The following is a 22789-nucleotide window of genomic DNA, read 5'->3' as shown; positions in this document are numbered from 1 at the left end:
CTCTTGCTTTTGTGGGCTAATTATGCTTCTTTTTTTTTTTTTTATATTTAATTCAACTTGAATTTACTAATTATCTTCGATATAGGCTCAGAAAATTAATATTTATCTTTCAAGGGATTTAAAAACTAAAATAGAAACTGCCTCTTAAGTTTGAAGACAAGTATTTGTTTACTTTTTACGTCAATTTAATTTTTTTTAAATAGTAAATAGCAATTTCAACATATTTCTCCACTAAAAAAAAAAAAAAGAAACGGACAATAAGCATTAAAAAAAAAAGGTTTTCTGAAACTTTTTACAATTGCTCTTTTGTTCGTTTCTAAAAAAAAAAATAAAAAAAAAAGAAAGAAAAAAAGCCGATTTATAATAAAAACTGAACTTTATTCAACAGTATTTCTTAAAAACGTGGAAATTTTTTTTAAAAAGAATACTTTATTTATTTGTTTATCTGAATTCGTATTTTCAGATCATATTAGAAAATGGGAACCAACTCGAGAGAGTCACATGCTTTCGTTAAACACCGTGTAATAATATTTTTGTTTCACCGAATAGGAGAGCTTAATTATAAAATATATTCAATCGATTTCACGAAGTCAAATGAGTTGGATTAATTTGTAATGAAAATAAAATATTAAATGAATATGGCACTTTAAGTTTAATACGCCGGAGACAATTTTCATATGTTAAATTGATCCATGACACCGAACGAGTTACAATCCAAGGGACATAACTTCGTTGTGACTATGAATTTTCTTGTCGCAATTAATCGTTCTAATCTAAAACTTCTCGTAATAATTTTCGTAGAATCCTGGAAACTAGAATAAATTAAATATAAAAGTCTTGAAATCCAGCAAAGACATATTTAATAAATTCTATAAGAAGCCGAAAATATGGATCTTTCTGAAGAACAGGAGACGTGCGAGACCATTTTATCGCGGCATGGAGGCAAAATGTTGATTATCCGGGGATATTTAATGTGGAAACATAGCTGTGTCAGGGGAACCAAATCACCCAAGCCGACTTATTATTGGTGTTGTGAAAGACGCCAAACACTTTCGTGCAAAGGTCGAGCCACAACAAGACTTTCTGATGCTGGAAAACACGTCTTGATCAAATTTTCCGAGCACAACCATTCTCCCAGCGGACACAACGCAGTCAACGTTTCTAAAACATTGAAGGAAATTAAATCACAAATAAAAAATACAAACGATTTATATGTGCAGGTTAATCAGTCTTTTATTTCGTCCGTTCCTTCGGAATTATCGCAATCTATGCCTTTTGAAGTAAACGTTCGTCAGAAAATAACAGAAATTCCATCTTCTGAGAGAACAATTGTTAAAAAACAGGTAATAATTTCGTTGGATTCGAATTGTATTTTCTAAGGGTTCATTCCTATTTCAGTCACGGAGTCACTTAACTTATTTAGCAACTCTGTTTTAGTAAAAAAAAAAAAAAAAATAAAAATAAAAATAAAAATTTAAAAGTACCTAATTCAAAAATTGTAAAAATATGTTGCCAAGGAGTTATCTTTCTTCGTCAGCGTTTCATGTCCAATGAAATTTGCTATAACTTCATGTTTTCATAGTATTTTCAAGGAAAACATGATTAACGTATAAAGTATTTTAAGCGTAATGCCATAATCAATTTGCCATTGTCAATAATTTACGTGATTTAAATAGGAACTAAGTTTTTCTGGATTTCAGATGATAATCATAAAATGTTTTTTATTTGAATTTAATCCGTGTTAAGCCACCGACCACCGATTATGTTTCATGTTGACCGGCGTCTTCATAAAATCTCTCTCTCTCTCTCTCTCTCTCTCTCTCTCTCTCTCTCTCTCTCTCTCTCTCTCTCTCTCTCTCTCGTTTATGAATTAATCCATTTAATGTTTCCTTATTAATTCTTAAGGTTAAAATCAAATTCCGTAGTTTACATTCTTCGTCACCTGATATATATGAACTAGCCTGGGTGCCCGGGTGTTTACAGGTGTGTGTTGACTGTTGAGCAAAAAAAAAAAAAAAAAAAAAAAAAAACTATTGGTAGGCAGGCAGGCTTGAACCCGTACCAAGAAGGAGAGAAAGAAAAAACGTGACGGCTTTGCTGTTGCGCCCATCGCCAAACCGGAAGTGGCGAAGGTTTAAATTAAGGCTAGTCAATCGAAAAGAGGGTATGACTTTCGAAAATATCGGCGAAAATAAACAACCTCTCCTTGTAGAAAAATGCCTAGTTGAGGATGAAGGAATTAATGTTTTTAGCCAATTTTTCGATATTTGTCATTTAAGACGTCGAGCTTCAAAACTATACCGATCTCATGAAAATTCGTCGCCTCTGTCAAAAGTTTTAGGGAGATATACAAACATACATACATTTAAACAGACTTGTGAGATTTATATTATAGATGCCCTGGAAAAGTCACTTGTGATCAATATTTACCAGTTTTAAAATATGCAAACAAATTTTGCTGTTTTTCAGAGTATCAATATTTTAAAACTGGTAAACATTAATCACAATTGATTTTTCCGGGGCATTAGTATATATCAGATCAGCTGACAAAGAACGTCAATAAACACGTATAGAACTAGATTTTAACCATTTAAAAATCATTGTATTTTTCCTTTCGTTTATTAGTGTATGTGTGTGTCATTTTTAAGCAAAAAGTAAGCTCCATTAGATTGATAATTAATTGACAGTCTCGTTTCTTTTTACCTTTGGGCTGGGATCAATGTGTTGTATCTGTTCTCTTCTCAGTCTGAGAAGTAGAAATGATTCCAGTTCATGAAGATGGTGTCATTTCATGTGTATGATAAAATTTACCATAACTTAGTATTTTAAAATTTTATTTTTTAGCTAAAACCTTATTCAAGTAAAAAAAATAAGTTGTTTGGGAATAATGCTGGAAATATAAAAGCGAAAATGTATGTATGTATTTATGTATGTACGTTTTTTCCTCGATGTCCACAAAAGGCTTCTTTCAGAGAAGCGCTTGCTCGCTTCACAACTTCTTAAAACTTTTTATATCATCTATAAATTGTAATATCTCACAGTTAACCATGGAGCTCGCCTCTCTATTTAATTTTATTGACTTTCAAACGTTAATTATTCCACATTTCCCCGCATCTGCACGCGTTACATTCGGTTTTTGGTATAAACAAAAAGCGAAACTCGACTCTAATCACAGGCCCAGAGCCAGTGGTCTCTAGAGAGCTAAGTAACGTTTGGTCAATGTCGACTTCGTCATATCAGACGGTAGCTTTCATTTCGAGACGAGAGAGAGCGGATTTTTAAAAACAAACAAACCGATTTATTGACCTCATTAAAAACTGTCCCGCACAAAATGCTAACTGCTGAATAGCTATCGCCGTCACGTCAATCAAAAACGCGCACCTGTTTTTTTTTTCACACTTCACTATTTTTTAACTGCGCGTCGTCAAGGCTTCGTTTTTGTTTTTCATGGGCACCTGTTTTTTTTTTTTTTTTTTTTTTTTTTTTTTTTTTTTTTCACATTTCGGGATTTTTTCACACACACCTACAAACACCCGGGCAACGCCGGGTACCCCTCGCTAGTCTCATATATAAAAGGCAAAATGGCCACGAGCATTTGTGTATGTCCATGAAAGGCTTTATGTGTTGGGCTTCTTGCATTAGTTGGATTCCACAAGAAGTTTTTTCAAATTACCCAGATCGTTATATCTCAGATTCGCAAACGAACATCATTTTTTTATAGAGTTAAACAAAATTCTCACCGTGCTGTCTGTCGACTGTTTCTTTTTCTTATAAATGAAGTGAAACTAATCGAACGCAAACGCCTGGTCTTCGGACCGGGTAGTATCTGTTCTATAATTGGTCCTTGGTCAATGTCATACTGAGATGATTATTATTTATTTGGATACTGCCAAAATGCCCCCCGTTTTGAGGGAGCTGGTTTTCCCCACATTAAAAATGACCTTCGTGGGAGATTTAAAAGCAACGACATTACTGCAAGTCAATCTTTTTCATTGACTACGTTTAATTTAAATGCTTTAGGTTACGTCAGATTTTCTTTCATTTTCTTTTCTGCCTTCACATCACGGGTTCGAGCCTGCCTGCTACCTTTTTTGCTCAACACACACCTACGAACACCTGGGCAACGCCGGGCACCCAGGTTAGTTATATATAATTTAGATGACTCAATAGGAATTACAGAAATATTTTTAATTGAAGTAATTCTTGGGGGGGGGGGGTATTCTACATACTAAAAACTTGTCTAACTTTGCATCATTTGGGTTAGGGACAGATGAATAAGGAGTTGACATCTTGTCAAACGAAAAATTCACCTAGACTGAGACAATTTTTATTACTTTTTCAATTATATTCGGTATCATTCTACTATTATCTCCACTCAAAAAAAATAGATTCTACCCTTTTTAGGCGATTATATGTAAACAACCTGAAAAATACTTTTTTGGCTTTAGGGGGTGAAGGTTATTTTTGGTCATCAATTTAATACAAAACGACCACTAGAGACCTCAATCGTGTGACACAGATTTATCCCCCTCCTTCTATGTTATACAACGTAACTGTAATCTAATCTAACTTAATATTATCATCATAACTTTTGTACCATTTAATAGAAGTTTAAAATAAAGCTAGTAGTATCTTTTAAAAAAAATTTTCAGTATACCAAAATAAAAAAAAAAATGCAAGACTAAAATTGTGTTTACATTATTAACACCTTAAAACAACATCCCTATGTAATGATCATTTTGAACGAGAAAATATACCTGTGTTTAATAAATCTAGCAAAAATCAACAAATGGTCAAATTTTCATAAAATTTTCAATACTTATTTATTTTTAAATGAACTTCGAATTAATTTTCGAAGCAGTTTTCTTTAAATATGTGAGGGGAAATGTATATATTTTTTAAGGTGTTCTACCCCCTCCCCGTCCATATTTCATGCTATAAAAGCTAAACAAAATAAATTTATGTTCATAAAAATTGAAACATTTTAAAAAACTAAAGAGTTTAAATAATTATATATATACTAGCAAAAGTACCCGTCGTTGACTGGGTTCAAAAAGAGCCTACAGAAAATGATTTATGAAAGTATGATAGGTTATGAAAAGGAAGGGTTGTAAAGAGATAGCTTCGAATTTGGGGGTATCAAAACCAAAGCAAAATATGATGAAAGTAAACCCCATAATTTATTATACCATACCTGTTCACACTGAAACACTTATTACAATATTCTGTGGATCTATATAAAAAAAAATTGTTAAACTTTGTGACATATTTCCATTCTATGGAGGTTGGGTGCGAACAAACACCCCATAATTTTATTATACTATATTTCTTCAAACTGAAACATAATTATCACAGTATACTTACGCAGATAGATATGAAAAGTTTGTGCCTATTTCCATTCTGTGGAGGCTAGGCACGAACGCAGACCCCACAATTTTATTATACCATCCCTATTTAAGATAAAACATAGATGTACATAAGAATACTTTGATATGAAAACCACTTGCAAACGTTTTTTTTTTTTTTTTTTAATTTTTTAATTTTTTTATTTTCATACTTTGTGGATCAGGCGCGAATGCAGACCCCACAATTTTAATGAACCACCGTTCTGCCAGATCAAACATACCCATTCCTGTGTCTCGATACATCTTCTATCATTGTGTAATCATGTGTAATCAGTTTTTTAAAATAGTCAACCATATTGGAGTCTATTCATGACCAGACACACACAGGCATTCAGCTTTATATATATATATATATATATATATATATATATATATATATATAATTTCTGTAGAAATATATTTTTCTTATTATATATCAATCCTTATATAAGAAGCTCAATGTGAATACAGAGCAATATATAGAATAAATGACAAAAATTTATATTCCAAAATACATGATGTTGACAATATTTATATTTTATTCCTTTACATCAATTGATCCTTACAGTTCTTGACAGTGTCTGTTTCGTAACACAAAATCGATCACTTAATAATTATATCAATTAGTGAATCTATTATGCCCTTAACTCATCAGAAGAAATAGCAACAGTCAATCTACCAAAAGGAATTAAAATGTGATACAACATGGTGAGAATCCGAATATTTGGAAGAGAAGCTGCAGTTACCTTCATATTTTACCATTACGCCATCTTGGATTTTTTATATATATATATATATATATATATATATATATATATATATATATAATTTCACTTACCTTGAAATTGTACATAAAAATGGACATAAAATCAATATTGTTTTAAAAAAAAAAAAAAAAAAAAAAAAAGAACTTTTTTTTTTTTTTCTCGATAATATACAATATAATTAATTGAATTACAACAAAAAACAATTCTAAAAAATAATTAATTTTTATAAGATTTAAATAGAATAAAATTTCAATGTTCTGTGATGTGAAGTTTTCGGGAGGTGGGGGTCAACTTGATTTAAGCACCTATCTTCAAAAAGATGTATGGTGGCCTCTAATTAATAGAATCGACACAATAATCAACAGCAAAAAGAAGCACTGCTTTCCTAATTCAAATTAGAATGTTTCGTTATTCATCAAAATTTTACAATTATAAGTTAAACATAAAATGACATCACTGATACTGCATAAAACATTAGTGATTTTACACAAGAATTTGAAAATTTCTAATGCTCACCCACTTCCAGATATGTGAGCACTTTTGAAAATATTTTCTTCTAATGATGATAAAGTAATTTGGTAAGTAGCTGCATGCATATGTTAAGTTCAGCCATATGTCTAGAACTTTATTTTGTTCAATTTTGAAGTACTAAAAATAAGAAATTTTGAAAGTAGGATATTAATGTATTTCAGCAGTTCTAAATTTATGTTATGCGATATTTTCATAGACGTGTACTTAAAAAAAACATTATCTTGTCTGTAATTATCAGACACTATTTTATCAATAACACACATTTCACAATTTCATCAAGTGAATTAACACAAAACGACAAACCAAACTATCACCCCCCACCCCCCTGTATTGTGTAGAAACATAATTATTTTGATAAATCAAGTAAATTAATTAACAATGTTTTAAATTGTTTGTTGAAAGAAAAGATTCCTTTATTTTTTTTTTGCAATTACTTCAATTTTTCATAAATAAAAGTAAGTTGTTTTCTGTTCATTTTAAAATCTTGATAAAATAGCGCCTGGTAATTTCAGATGAGGTTACATTTTTGGAGATTACACAGTTTACAAAAATATCATGTGACTTAAACTTTCCTAGGCCAGAAATTTGTGACTGTACAAATGCATCCTAACAGAAGTTATATATATAGGGAGACAATGCCGGGAAGAATAAGTGTTAGTTGACAATTTTTTTTCTCTCATCTATTCTATCGACAGTGATCTGACATTTTGTAATATGTGCATATGCAGAATGTAGCTGAATCTTTAAAACTTAAAATATTAAGAAAAATTCCGGAACTAGCATATTTTATGCTTTTTCATATTGCCAACTTGGACAGAGTTAATCTATTGTTTACTAATCCTAAGTTTGGGTTGGCAATTAAAAAAAAAAAAAAGCTATTAAATATGCTAGTTCTGTTAAAAAGAAAAAAACTTTTTTACCACCACACTCATCAGTTTATTTAAATGTTAATGTAAAAAATTAGATTCTATGGAGACTTGTAACCAATTTTTTCCCTCTCAATACTTTAGAGGGAAATCAAAAATTGTTTTTGTACCATTCAGGACATTATATTCCATTCCATGCTTCTGAAGAAAATCTTCAGCTACCAATCGAGCTTTGCGGTGTTCCTAGTTTCCGTCAGCATTATACTTTTGCTTGAACACCCACTTGCTACCAATAGCTTTTAATCCACTGGGTCAGTCCATAAGGTCTCATACTTTATTAGTATGTAGAGAAAAAAATTTCACTCTCCATTGCTTTAATCCATTCATTTTTCTCAGAACTGGAAAGTGTTTCTTTCACAGTCAATGATTTAAATTATGGGGCTTGTAAACCTATTCACCATACCGATCTGGAGTTTTTTTTTGTTTTTTTTTGAGATCTGTTATCTCTTGCGAGTTAATATCATCATCATTACAATTGTCTTGATGTTCAATTACTACTGGAGATGGTTTTACAACTTCCTTTCTTCCCTGTTTAACTATTGAATCTGATCCATTGAAGATAACATCTCTGCTATGGGATACTCTTGATTTTATTATATCATAGTTTGTATCCCTTAACTCCTATATCAGATCCATTTTCTTTGCTTTGGAGTCCATCTTATGTCTCTCGTTCTTTTGTATGTGAACAAAGGCATCACATTCAGTTTGTACCCTTTCCCTGCTTCATATGATTTCATATTTTGTACGGCATTTGTTGGGTTCTGGTTTTGAACATAATGGAGTGGTGGATAAAGCTTCTCCCCAAATTTTCTTGGATAGCTTTGAATCCAATAGCATTACTCACACTGTTTCTGCTAATGTTTGGTTCCTTTGTTCGGCTACTCCATTTTGCTTTGGTATTTTATGAATCCTTTCCTCCTTTAAATAATCTTCAAATTCTCTTGAAGTATACTCCCACCATTATCGGCGCATAGTCTTAATATTTCATCCCATCAACTTCATGGTTTTCAATTCCATAAACTTTTTAAAAAACATCTTTCTTGTGTTCGAGCAGATAAATCCACACAAATCTTGATGTATCATCAGTAAATGTGACAAAATATTCAGCTCCCCCATGCGATTTTGTCTATTCTTCCACAAACATTACTATGTACAATTCCGAGAAGTTGAGTTGCTCGCCTTCCACCAGATTTTGGAAATGAGGAATGATATTTTTTATCCAAGCATGGTTCACAAAAGTTAATATCCTTGGTTACATCATAGTTCAGGCCAGTTACTAGTTGGTCTTTTATTAGTAAATTATTTGCTCCAAGGCAGCCAAAACTTTAATGCGGCCAAACGTTAATGCCAAATCTTCTCTTTTGTGTTGAATATGTAGTTGTTGCTTCCTTTACTTCACTGCAGTTTTTGAACCTGTAACTACTATTTTCTGCTTACTATCCAGAATTTCAACACCCGATTCAGTAAATATGCAAGTCTTTCCATATTTAGTAGCTTTAGACACACTTAAGTTATAAAAAAACTTTTGAACATAGTCTCATGCAACCTGCATTTTTGGTGTTTCTCTTTTGGTAGGCTAACTTTTAGCTTTATTATTGCTATTCCTAGTATCTCTACTGAGAATCTGTCGCTAAGCGTTATTTCTTCTGCTACAGCCAATTTTCTTAAATTAATATACTTCTTCCCATCATAGTGCATGGGACACGTAGCAAAAGAGTCCATAATCCAGTCTATCTTTTTATTAGACAATAATTCATTATGTGGAAAAAGTCCAACAACATTTGAATTATCCTGCATTTTCTCAGTGAAAATTTTTTTTTTTTGGGGGGGGGGCGATTCTGCAAGTAATCAATAATCATGTTTAAAGTATCTAGATTTTCCATAATGATAACTCTTGGGTCCTCTTTTGTTGATGTGGTGTTTTGATGTCATGGCTTTCAATTCAGCGTTATTATTTTCCATTTCTTTAATCTTGGTTTCTTCATACAGCAATCTTTCAGTCACTAACACCAAGACCGTCTTAAAAGACAAGATGGCCGGTGAGCAAAAATAATTTAATCTGCTGACGTCATCACGGATAGTCCATACCGGTGACACCGGTAGTCACCGGTAGGCATTCGTAACGTCTTGAAGTCAGTGTAATATTTCTTTTTTTATTAAAATGCCTTCACGGTGCATCGTTCCAACTTGCTGAGGAAATTATCGTAAAGGACCAAAAAGTGACAGTATTTTCATTTCCGAAAGATAAAGAATTATAATGCAGTAAAAAAAAAAATTTTACACCATCTCCATTCAGCAAAGTAAGTTTTAACGTGCTCCCCCCCCCTGTATTTAACACGATGTAACTATAATTTAATTCAATATTATCATCCTAAATGTTCTACCATTCAAAAGAAGCTTCAAATAAATTGCTAATAAAAAAAAATTTTTTACAGCAGACAAAACTAATGAAAATGCGAGACAACATCGACTCTTTAAAACACGATTTTTTTAAGCTGTTGACACACGTTTAAAAATCTAACAAAAATTAATTTTCCTGAAATTTTTCAATATTTAAAAATAAATTATGCCGGCTGATAAAATTTTTAAACTTTTTTTTAAAGCTAGAAAGATAAAATTTAAAAATACTTATTTTATATATATATATATATATATATATATATATGAAACTAAACTAAAAAAAAAAAAAAAAAAAAACGCGCGTTAACTCGTGGTCTTAAACAGTCTTGGCCTTCGGGACCAGATCAAAGTGTAGTATCTGTTCTCCAGATGCTGCATTCTATTTCTTGTTCTCTTTCGGTGGAGGAGAAATCCTTCACGACTGAGACAATTTTTATTTTTGAACCTTTTCTCCACGTTAAAAAACGACCCTGGTGTCTAACTCTGTCCCGTGGGGAGGCATAGTAAATAAGTACAATTCATTTCATTAACGTAATTGGGTTTGTATTACTGTACACATAGATTCGAAAAAGTTGTCAAAAACAAATATATAACAAATAAATGTTATCAAAGGCAAGATAAGTTACTTTTCTACCAAATATTTTTCGTGTTTTTATTCAATGTAACATGTTTATTCAGCTCGAAAAACATAGTGTTTACCGATGTATTCGAAAATTCAAGATGGCGTCTGATTCTCTCTTTAACACGGTAAGTTTGGGATAAGGTGTTATAAATAAAAAACTATACAACATACTATTAAAAACCCGCCGAATATATGTCAACCTATGTCACGGTAACATATATTGAGCGAGTTTTTAACAGTATTTTATCCGGTTTTGTATTTATAACACCTTTTCCCAAACTTACCGTGTTAAAGAGAGAATCAGACGCCATCTGGAATTTTCGAATACATCGGTAAACACTATGTTTTTCGAGCTGAATAAACATGTTACATTGAACAAAAACACGAAAAATATATCCAGTTTGGTAGAAAAGTAACTTATCTTGCCTTTGATAACATTTATTTGTTATATATTTGTTTTTTGACAACTTTTTCGAATCTATGTGTACAGTAATACAAACCCACGTATTTTAACAAACTGAAAATATGGATATAAAAAAATGATTTTGCATGTTATTTTTATTATGTGGTGAAATAATCTTAAATAAGAAACATGATTTTTTCTTTAGGTTAATTTTTTTACTGTGCAATATTTCATGAATTTATTAAAAATATTGTTTTTGATTTTGAAAAAAATATTGTGGTTCATTTTGATTTAAAAATATTCATTTTGATTAAAAAATATTCATTTTGATTAAAAAATATTCATTTTGATTAAAAAATATTCATTTTGATTAAAAAATATTCATTTTGATTTTAAAAAAATATTCATTTTGCTTTAAAAAAAAGTTTAATTTTAATATTTGTTTATTGTCTTAACTCATTACAAATGTTTTGCTTGTGTTCTGCTTCAAATATTCATAATCTTACATGCATAATTTTTATTTAATTATATTAAATAAACTTCAAGTTTATTTCAAATCAAATCGTGTTCCTTCACTTTTTTAAAATGTAATTTATAAGTAATTAAAGAACGCATTCTAATCTTTAAAATCTATAATACAACGAAATATTCAATTGCTTATAATATACTTAAACAAATAACTTGTGTTTTTTTTTATTATTTTTTTATTATTAATATTAGATGAGTTTCAGTATAAATCGTGTTCTTTCTTTATTTCTTTATTTTAATCCAATTTTGAAGTTTTGTAACGCTGTCTGTAAAAATTACTGTTCATTATTGACAGTCTAAGAGTTCCACGTATCTTGCTTGTTGGGACCTCGGCGATGACGTCATTTTTTCAGCTGGCCGGCCATCTTTATAACGAAGGCCACGCTAACACCCACTTGGGAGCATTTTGACTTGCTTCTAATGCTCTCACCAACATACCAAAAGAATCTAGGAGTAAAGCTAGGAGATGCACAACTCTGTCCTCTTCATTAATCGAGTCTCCAATGACTACCAGCTCATAAAAAAATTTCTATCATCATTTTGATGTGTTAGTGTACAGAGAGACCTCTTTTGAATTTAAAAGAATAAATTTTTCTCTTCAATGCTAATTTATTAGCCCACATTTTCTTTTGAAATTGGTCAGCCAATTTCTTCAAAACGATCGCGGGATCAATCGGATTCACAATTAAATATAACAGTGACGGTTTCACTGATAAAACAATCTTAGCTAATTCTTGATTTCTCTTGTAAATATGCTGCATGTGAGTATTCATCTAGCCTTTTTTGGGGAGTAGGTTCTGTTCCATCCACAATATTCCACAAGCCATCTTTAATCAAAGCCATATTGCATTGAATTTTCCAAGTTGCATAGTTTGCTCCATGGAGGGGTACAATCACACTGTTTTTTTTCCATTGTTATTCCTTGCTACAAATGACACAAAGACTTTCATCACAACTGAAAATTCCAGATAAACAAACTAATCAAAGTTCAAATTGGGGATGTACCAATTAGCAAATTGGCCAATTAATCGGCTTTCTAATGTTAATTTATCAGCAAATTTTGTTGTCATAAATGATACTAATATTAATTAATTATATTGTAAACAAAGACAAGTTAGTTCCCTTTTTTGTTTGCTATTGGAAATTTATTAAAGAAACACGCATCATTTACACCATATTATCAAATAACAGACAGGATGCGTTGTTAACATGTAGACTTTTACAACTGCACTGAATTTGAGGCAAATAGATGTACGCATATAAAAAATTTCTTTTTTGTCTTTCTATCGAATTAACATTATTATTTTGTACTTTAAATCACTGTCAAAGAAAATTATTACTTCGTCTTTCAGTTTTCTTGTGAAGGAATTGTACATTAATTGCGACCACATACGAACTGAAAACAAAGCATTCTTCATCAGTCATACTCTTGTTCCTCATTTTTGGACTCTTGCTATCATCATATAGATATGTTTTGTCCCCCGATTTATCAGAGAGGGACCTATGTTTTCAGTGTGTGTGCATCCGTTAGTCCGGACAATTTTCAGATAACCGTCCATTAGTTTTTGCTGAAATTTTGCCACAAATTATATTCCATTAAATAGATGTGCACAGTAAAAAATTTTTTTTTTGCGGAAATTCCCATTGGGTCCCCAGGGGCTCCAAACAGGTAAAAAATGCCCTAAGTGGCCAAAAAGATACGTTTTGCCCCCATAACTTTTGATCCATCCATTAGATTTTTATGAAACTTTGCCAAAATGTGGAGCCCATTGTTCTTAATATAAATCTAGTATCGGTGACCCTGGCAAGATTTTGGTTTGCGTCCCCAGAGACTTACAGTACTAAAAACGACCCTTTTTGTGGCTCGTTTTTCATATTTCTCAACAAAAACTTGATATGTTTGACTATATAGTGATTTTTCATGGTGGTCAACTCAAATATACATGTGTTAAGGCCTGAGACTGTACCGTTATCCATTTACACTGGGATTCGGTGTTACCAGGGGCTCAAAAGAGATAAAAAAAAAAAAATGCCTCAAAATAGCCAAAAATAACATTTTTTGCCCCATAGCGTTTGATCCATCCATTAGATTTTCCTGAAACTTGGCCAAAATGTGGAAGCCATTGTTCTTAATATAAATTCAGTATGGGTGACCCTGGCAAAATTCTGGTTCGCATCCCTCTGGAACTTTTAGAGCTTAAAAAAAAAAAAAAATGTTTTAAGGCGTGAAACTGCACTGCTTTTCCATTTTTTACTGGGATTCAGCATTCTCAGGAGCTTAAAAGGGGTCACAAATGCCCCAAATTGCAAAAAATGACACTTTTAACCTCATAACTTTTGCCCCATCCATTAGATTTTTCTGAAACTGGGCGAAAATGTGAACGTAACGTTGGCCCTTCACACTTCTCACATTCATCATTTCTTCACTGTTTGTGGCATCTTCTCACATGCAGCACCAGAAGACAACCACACATGCATGGCTTGTTATTTTTCTTGTTTAGATATTGTATATTTTATTAAGATAAATTATGAGTTAGATATCAAACATAAGTAATTTAAACATGTAAAAAAAAATAGCTAAATATTTACAACAACCTTCAACCATTATGGCAATCAGTTTCTGCTGGAAGTATTTTGATGTAAAAGAATAATAATACAGCTGCCTGCAAGTTATGTCAAACCATCACATCAAAGATCGGCAAATCAGCAAAAACTTTTACAATAACTAATATGTTAAACCATCTTAGAAAAGGTTCATTCAAAAGAAGCAAAAGTTGCAGATAAGAAAAGGAAGCACAATGAATATTCAAGGACAGATATTCCAGGAACAAGTAGTTGCAACTATGAGCCTCCAGCAAAACACTAAACTACTATAGAATCAATATTAGCTGAGAAGAAAACTTGGGATATTAATAACCACAGGTCACAACAGATTCATTATCTGAGAAGAGAAATGATTGCTGTTGATATTCAACCATATTCTGTAACATTTGACATTGGATTTAATAGGCTTATTGCAAAACTTTGTTCAAATTATATACTATTGGGAATTACTTTTTCAGTGAAAAGTTCCATCAAAACACATTTTTGGTGGAACTTTCCACTGAGAAAGAAATTCTTAATCTTCTATATATATAAAAGCCAAACGTCTGTGTGTATGTATGTTTGTTTGTAACGCTAAAACTTTTGAAAGACGGAACCAAACTTGACAAATTTGGTATCATATCGAAGCCCCATCACCCGGATGACAAATATCGAAATTTCACGTCAAACGGACCACTAGAAGTTGGTCAACTGATCAGTTATCTTCGAGGGGGGCCCCCAAAAAACCTGTCATTATCTCTCTATATATAAAAGACAAATGTTTGTTTGTAACGCTAAAACTTGAGATGAAAGATTCCTCTCCCCTAAGAATAAAACATATGTTCAATATCTGCTTTTGTTTTTTCATTGTTTATACGGTCCCGAGCAACGCCGGGTAGCCCTGCTAGTCTTCTATATATATAAAAGCCAAACGTCTGTGTGTATGTATGTTTGTTTGTAACGCTAAAACTTTTGAAAGACGGAACCAAACTTAACAAATTTGGTATCATATCGAAGCCCCATCACCCGAATGACAAATATCGAAATTTCACGTCAAACGGACCACTAGAAGTTGGTCAACTGATCAGTTATCTTCTAGGGGGGCCCCCAAAAAACCTGTCATTATCTATATATATAAAAGACAAATGTTTGTTTGTAACGCTAAAACTTGAGATGAAAGATTCCTCTCCCCTAAGAATAAAACATATGTTCAATATCTGCTTTTGTTTTTTCATTGTTTATACGGTCCCGAGCAACGCCGGGTAGCCCTGCTAGTATATTTATAAAAGAAAAAACAAAAATTCAATCATCTTGATGAAATTAGCAGCATTTCATGAACTACAGACATTTGAACAGCTACAATAGATAATGCTCCCTTTCTGAGTTTGACAGGTCATTGGCTTTCAAATGACCTTAAAAAGTGCAGAGCTGTGCTTAGAATTGTTCCATTCCCTGATGAGATTCCTACCTTAACAACTTACCAATGAAGACTTGTTCAAGAAATTGTCCAGTTACTGAGTCCCTTTGAAGAAACCACCAAAGAAGCAAGTTACAGAACTTGAACCATATCGATAATAAAACCTACAATTTTAGCCTTGAGGTTATTTCTTTCAAAAGCTGTCTAATCTAATTTTGATATTTCTGAATTATTGGAACCCTTCTTACAATTGTTGAACAATTCAATGAAAACAAAATTTTCATCCTATCTAAATGATAAAAATATGTCTACTTTCTAGACTATTATATCTACTTTCCACTAATGATCATATATCAGAATCAGCAGGATACACTTTAAGCTCTATTGAGGGTCAAGAAGATCAAAGTGAAAGTAAAATTGTATCTTTTTCAAGCTTGTTTGTTAATTTGAAGCTAATTCATCAAATCAAAACTTAATGCAGGTAGAAGCTGAGTTAAACCTGGAGACTGCAACTACAACAGAAATACAAGAATCACAATCCAAACTCAAGGAGTAAATCCCTTATTCATAAGTGCATGTAAGAACTTGATCATTATGTAGCTTTACCACTAACAAGAGGTGATGATCCATTTCAGTTGCGGAAGAAGACACAAGAAACCTTACCACTGCTGAGTAAACTGGCTTCAAAATATTTAAGCGTACCAGCTTCATCTGTGGAGAGTGAGGCTCTTTAGTACAGGTAGTAATGTGTTTGAACCTACTAGGAACAGGCTGTGTCCTGAGAATGGAGAAACTGTTTCTACATTACAACTTAAAAATATTCAACTTTAAATACTGAGAAGACTATGAGAGCAAAGGTGGCAGGTAGCAAGAATATAAGACGAAATAGAGTAGCAGCAAGTGCAGAACTTCAGCTTACAGTTATTCACTTAAAGAATTACAATTTGTACTTTGTAGTTGGTTTGTAATTTCTTTTTTCTTATCTAATCATTTAATTATATTCATATAAGAATTGGAAATTGTAATTTGTATTTAGTAATTTTATCTAATGAAGGCAAAAAGCCATAATAGTGGCCAGACACTTAATAAATGTTAAGTTAAATTAGCACTTACTATGTTAATGTGTCAGAAGTATCTGATGAGTCACTTGTCAGTGATGAAATAGTTTAAATTTAATAGGAAAGAGAAAAGTAATTATTCGGCAAATCGTTCGATTATCTGACAATTAATCCGTACACTCCTAGTTCAAATAGCAATACACATGGATGATAATACGCTTTGGATAATCAGATTTCAAGGGGGTTCTGCTAAAATCATATTTTAAAAACCAAAGCACCTTAAGTCCTCAAAATGCCACCGTTTTGTTCAGAAATGAATATCCTTTCAAATGAATTAATAAATAATAATGTACATTATAATCTTTTAGGAGTTTTAAGCAAATAAAATGTTAACATCATAAGATGGCGTTATTTACATATTAAGAAAGAAAGAGATACCGGTCAACTCGCTCATCTATATATAACCTAATGGAAATATGTCATCAAAATTATAAAAGCAGGTAACTTCTAATAGCATTTCTCACAGTACAAGGGAGATAACTTCTAACAGCTCGCTTAGCTCCAACACTTTCTCTTGTGTATCGAACGAGTCCTTTCCTGCTCTCTTGAATCTTCTACATCTTGAACACATGCTTCTCTGAATATTTGTCCTTTTTATCTCTGCTGTCACGTCACATAGTGCAGCTGGTTTGGTCATTTGGATATGGCTGCTGCTAGCATCAGTGGTTCTGTTATACTAATATGAATGCTGTTGATCACCCACCAATATAGTTGGCTTAATATAGGGTTTTAAATTGTTTCTCCAAAAAAGACCAAGCTGAAGAGTTTAGGAAATTGTCTGCTTTTACATATAGTTTTACAAATCTGGTTTGATTTATTTTTAAAAACAGAACTTATCTTGATTTCTACAGAAATAAGAAAATAATTCTCAAAGCATTGTTTCAGCAGAAAATAAGGGAGCCTTTTTACTCCAAGCAAACTGTAGTATCTGTTCTTTTCTATCATCTGTTAATAAAGAAGACTGGGGTCATTTTTTTATAAGGGGGTCTTTTGGCTAGGAGCAAACTGTAATATCTGTTTTGATAATACATTTTTTTCTTGGTCAATGAATGTGGAATCCTTTTACACTAAGGTAATCATTTTTGTTACAATAAAGTGCTCTTTATGGGGATGGATATTTCCTACATTAATCTGCCTTTGTGGAGGAGAAAGTAAATAGGGAAAGCATCTGCAATGTTTTTATTTATATATACTAGTGGCGGGGTACCCAGCGTTGCCTGGGTGTTTGGAGGTGTGTGTGAGGAGTAAATCAAATGAAAATGGAAAGTAAAGAATAAGTGAACGTAATAACCCTGTTTAAATATTATTAAAAACAGCGAACGTAATGCAAAATAAAAATAAGCAAATGATGTTAAAACTTCTTAATAAAAAAATCAGAAAAACAAAAAGAAGACAGCAAACGTGATGGAAAAATAAAAAAAATGAATGAAAAAAATGGCATAAACAACCCTGTTTCAATATTAAAACTTTAAAAATCGGAAAATAATGATGCTGCTACTATATCAACTGAGCAAAATTACGTTTTTTTGTTTTGTTTTTTATATATTTAAACTAATTCAAGAAAGAACGTTTTTTAGCATATGCATGTTTGGCTAAATTGTCATGAATGAACGATTTTTTGCTCCTCCTCCCTGTAGAAAAGTGCCCAGTTGAGGGTGAATGAATTAATATTTTTGGCCAATTTTTCTGTATTTGTCGCCCGAAGGATCGAGTTTCAAAATGATATCGATCTCGTGAAAATTCGTCGCCTCTGTTGAACGTTTTTGTGAGACCTACAAAGATACGTTTAAACAGATTTTAGCCCTTTACATTATAGACTAGCGGGCTTGCCTGGCGTTGTCCGGTGTGTGTTGAGAAAAAAGAGAAAGGCAGGCTTGAACCCAAAACCTTGAGGCGAAGTTAGAAAAGAAAGTGAAAGAAAACTTGACCTTACCACGACGCTAAGAGAGCAGAGGAGTGAGAATGTTTGAAATTAAACGCTTAAAAAGTTAAGTGAATGAGTTGACACAGGATGTCAAACATCCTGCACTTAACCAGTTGGCTTGCAGCTAAAGTTGTTTCTCCAAGATGTTGGAGAAAACCAGCTCCCTATAAAAGTGGTAGTGTCCAAATGAATAGCAATTGTCTGAGATGAAGAGTTTTCGACATTGATCAAAACTTATTGCTTTTCTGGACGTTCCTGGGAAGAGTGCCAGGGAAACGCAATTTCTTTGAATACTTTCACTTTACAATGATCTTTATACATTTATTAAGTGAACAAACATAAAAATATATATGAAAAAACATGTTTTAATAAATTAAGAAAAAAAAGCCAACTTTATCCCCGTTCATAATTTTTTTTTTTTTTTTTTTTTTTTTTAAATAAACATTTTTTTCATATTTTATGTTTAATAGCTAGATAAATGTATAAACATTCATGTAAAAATAAACTTTATTCAATTTTTTTCTTTAGAAAAGATAATTCAGCGGTATGCCACACAGATTTATCAAAAAAATTAGTTTAGTTTTACAATCAAAAACAGACTTCAGCTCCGTTGTTGGATTTTAAAAGTAATAAACATGGTTTCTCACATATAATTTTATGTTTATTTGGTAGATAAATAGAAAAATAAGTTGTTTTTTTTCTGTAGAAAGTTTTTTTTTTTTTTTTTTTTTGATGGAATCAGATTTGCTGCACTGGTGTACTTTTTGGCATCCTGGCGTGCCAAAAAAGAATTACAGTATAAAAATAAAGTAACCTCACCATTCCGGATTTATCAACTAACACTCTCCCGACATTATTTTCTTTTTTTATAAGTTATTTGTTCTCTATTCTATCTATGGCGTTTCCTCCCGTCCGGCCGGCTGTCCCTGCTGGAAAGGGGGTTGGCCCTTCTGGACCACGGCTCCTTCTTATATGAATGACGCCAGCTGGTGCCTACTTGCTCACGTTGTCCTCGATCCAAGTCGACACATGCTGAAAATGAAGTCGAGTATTCTCCAGCAAGTCACTCCAATCAGACTGGTGACGTCATAAGAAGAATAAAAAGACAGACGACTTGTTATAAGTAAAAAGTCTAAGAGTATTATGAAAGCAAAAGAACACTAATTACTTGTTACATGAATGTATAACAGTTGCATGTCAGAACACTACAAACGTCTGATTTTCTAAGTTCGTGGTCATGGTAGGAGTTGAGCGCAACTCACTTCTTCTGTTGATACGAGATTCGACACGTTTGGCCCCTCGTCCAGAAACTTCTCTACTGCTTTACATGACGTCAGTCATCTTGCGACCGGCGGTCTGTCAGCTTGACATTTCGACCTCAGCAAACAGAGATCACACGACTTCGCAACTGGCCGTGTTTATATACCAATTTGCCAGCACCGGTTAGAGATTGATTTTCAATTCATAGGTATCAAGTGTTTGAACCTGTCAATTATCGGTGTCGCCTGTATTCCTAAATATCAAATGTCGACCCATTCAACTTTTTGTTTTGTTTCCTCCATCCTATGTTTAGTGATGAGTTTCTGTTTTAAACTTTGACCTTTATTTTTCTTTTTATCTCTTACTTAAAAAAAAAAAAAAAAAAATGTAATTTAAAGGTCTCTTATTTTTTTTTTATGAATTAAGTATCAGTAATTCTAAAACCCACTAAGCCAGGTTACATTTCTCATGCCGCATTTCCCTAATCAGACGCTTCAGTCTTACATTTCTGCGTTAGAATCGACTTTCAACATTAAGAAACAACTCAATTTGTGTTTTTAAACAATTACAAATGTTAAAAAAAAATAAATAAAAGCAAACAGATCTCAGCAACATAGGCTCGTCTCAACCCCTTCCACATACACAAGAAAAAAATTAAGCGATTACATGTAAACAGCCTGATATTAGACAGCCATCTAGAGAATTTCAATAATTATACTTCCAAAATCGATAATTAAATAAAATATTCAAATACACGCAATAAATGCCACGGTGACAAATAAATGCTTTAAAATAATTTAAATAAATAAAAATAATCTCATCCAGATATTAGAAAAGGAACTTATTTTGTCTTTGGTAACATTTATTTCTTATTTTTTGGACCACTTTTTCGTTTTGTTGCCTATACTTCAAAATGCCCGTGAATGGTTGCGACAAAATCATGAAGTGCAATGAAATGCAAGAACAATAGTAGTTTCCTTTGAAAATTTCAGACGGGACGTCTTTTCGTGAAACACCGTCTAAGAATATTTTTTGTCTCGCCGATTAGGAGAGCTGAAGTGTAAAATAAATAGAAGTAATTCAATCGACTTGGCCGAGTCAAATAAATACGTGTTGAATTAATTTCTATGAATATGGCGCTTGCAATTTTATTATTCATCTGAAACATTCTTTAATATGTTTGAAGCGACACATCAAACGAGTTACCATCTAAGGGAGATAACTTCGATGTCACATTGTCATTATAGATCTAATGTTTTAAATGAATTTTCTCGTCGCGATAACCGATCCTATCATAAATCGTGTAAACTGAAATAAGGTAAATTATTGACAACTTGAAATAAAGTGGAGACAACTTTAATACGTTGTATAAGAAACCTGAAATATGGATTTTTCCAAAGAAGAGACGTGCGAGGCTATCCCATCGCGACAAGGAGGCGACATGTTAATTATCCGGGGATATTTAATGTGGAAGCATACCTGTGTCAAGGGAATCAAATCACCAAAGCCGACTTATTATTGGGGCTGTGCGAAGCGCCAATCACTTTCGTGCAAAGCTCGTGCCACAACGAGACTTTCCGATGCTGGAAAACACGTCTTGATTAAATTTTCCGAACACAACCATTCTCCCAATGAACACGGCGGAGTAAAGGTTTCTAAAACGTTGGACAAAAGTAGATCACAAACAAGGAATACAAACAATTTATCTGCGCAGGTTAATCAGTCTCGTAATTCGTTTGTTATTTCGGAATTATCAGAATCTATGCCTTTAGATATCAAAGTTCATCAGAAAATAACAGAAATTCCACGTCCCGAAAGAACAATTGCTAAAAAACAGGTAATACTTAAAAAAAAAAAAAAAAAATATTTCGTTGGTTTGAATTGTATTTTCTAAGAGTTAATTCTTATTGCAGTCACTTGAATCATTTAGGTTCTTATTTAGAATTGAATGTAATAATAATCAATAAAAATAAATAAAAACCACAAAAAAAAATCTTCACGGATAAAATATTTCATACTTCAAATAACACGTACATTTATTAAGTAGTTTTACTTTTATAAATAAAATCACTTTTAAACGATTAATGTGAAATTGGTAGCATTACAAGACTAATCTCGCGAGTTTTAATTATTGTGGAGTGATCTGCCCTTGTTTTGGTATTATTTTACTTTAAGGCTCGTCTCACGTTCGTATAGAAAAAATTTTTTTTTGTAGATTTCGGTGTGCTCTAAAAGAATATGATAACCGTTTCCGTCGCAAATTTACCGTTTGCATGGTATTAACCCCTGAACCCTGAGACTATTTTACACCATTTCGTTTACGCTACGCACGGTATCCAATGAAGGCTGTTAAATGTGTACTCGCGTATCAAACTGCCTAACATAGTAATCTTTGGCAAAAAATTAAAATTAGATGAAAGACGAGTAGTTTTCCAGATATTAAACCATGTAATTCTATGTTATCAGTGGTGGCCATTTTGGGTTTGTATTACTGTCCACAGATTCGAAAAAGTTGTCAAAAAAAAAAACAAAAAACAAAAAAAAAACAAATATATAACAAATAAATGTTATCAAAGGCAAGATAAGTTACTTTTCTACCAAATTGGATATATTTTTCGTGTTTTTATTCAATGTAACATGTTTATTCAGCTCGAAAAGTATACAGTGTTTACCGATGTATTGGAAAATTCAAGATGGCGCCCGACACTCTCTTTAACACGGTAAGTTCAGGAAAAGATGTTATAAATAATAAACTAGACAAAATACTGTTAGAAATTCGCTCATTATATGTTACCGTGACATAGGTTGACATATATTCGGTGCTTTTTAAATAGTATGTTATCTAGTTTATTATTTATAACACCTTTTCCCAAACTTACCATGTTAAAGAGAGTGTCGGGCGCCATTTTGAATTTTCCTATACATC

At 32.2% G+C, this 22789-nt stretch overlaps 1 protein-coding gene and 1 long non-coding RNA gene across 12 annotated transcripts in view; one reads left to right on the top strand and one right to left on the bottom strand.

The window, feature by feature from the left end:
• Nucleotides 1-22789, top strand: part of LOC145239758 (uncharacterized) — a 340227-nt gene that overhangs the window by 183224 nt on the left and 134214 nt on the right. The window contains exon 1 of one of the 11 annotated variants that reach the window (XM_080103170.1): nt 15207-21700. The exons of the other annotated variants lie outside the window; for them this stretch is intronic. Within the exon in view, the coding sequence (XP_079959296.1) occupies nt 21248-21700 (453 nt within the window). The 5' untranslated portion in view covers nt 15207-21247. Of the gene's footprint in view, nt 1-15206; nt 21701-22789 lie in introns of those variants that run through there. 11 annotated transcript variants of the gene reach the window in all.
• Nucleotides 1-22789, bottom strand: part of LOC145239759 (uncharacterized) — a 111572-nt gene that overhangs the window by 83691 nt on the left and 5092 nt on the right. The window lies entirely within an intron of this gene.

This window comes from Euprymna scolopes, chromosome 19 (genome assembly GCF_053919585.1).
Source record: "Euprymna scolopes isolate OS-2025 chromosome 19, ASM5391958v1, whole genome shotgun sequence".
Lineage (NCBI taxonomy): Eukaryota > Metazoa > Mollusca > Cephalopoda > Sepiida > Sepiolidae > Euprymna > Euprymna scolopes.
Note: the sequence above shows the minus strand (reverse complement) of the source record. Positions and strands in the feature narration are given on the sequence as shown.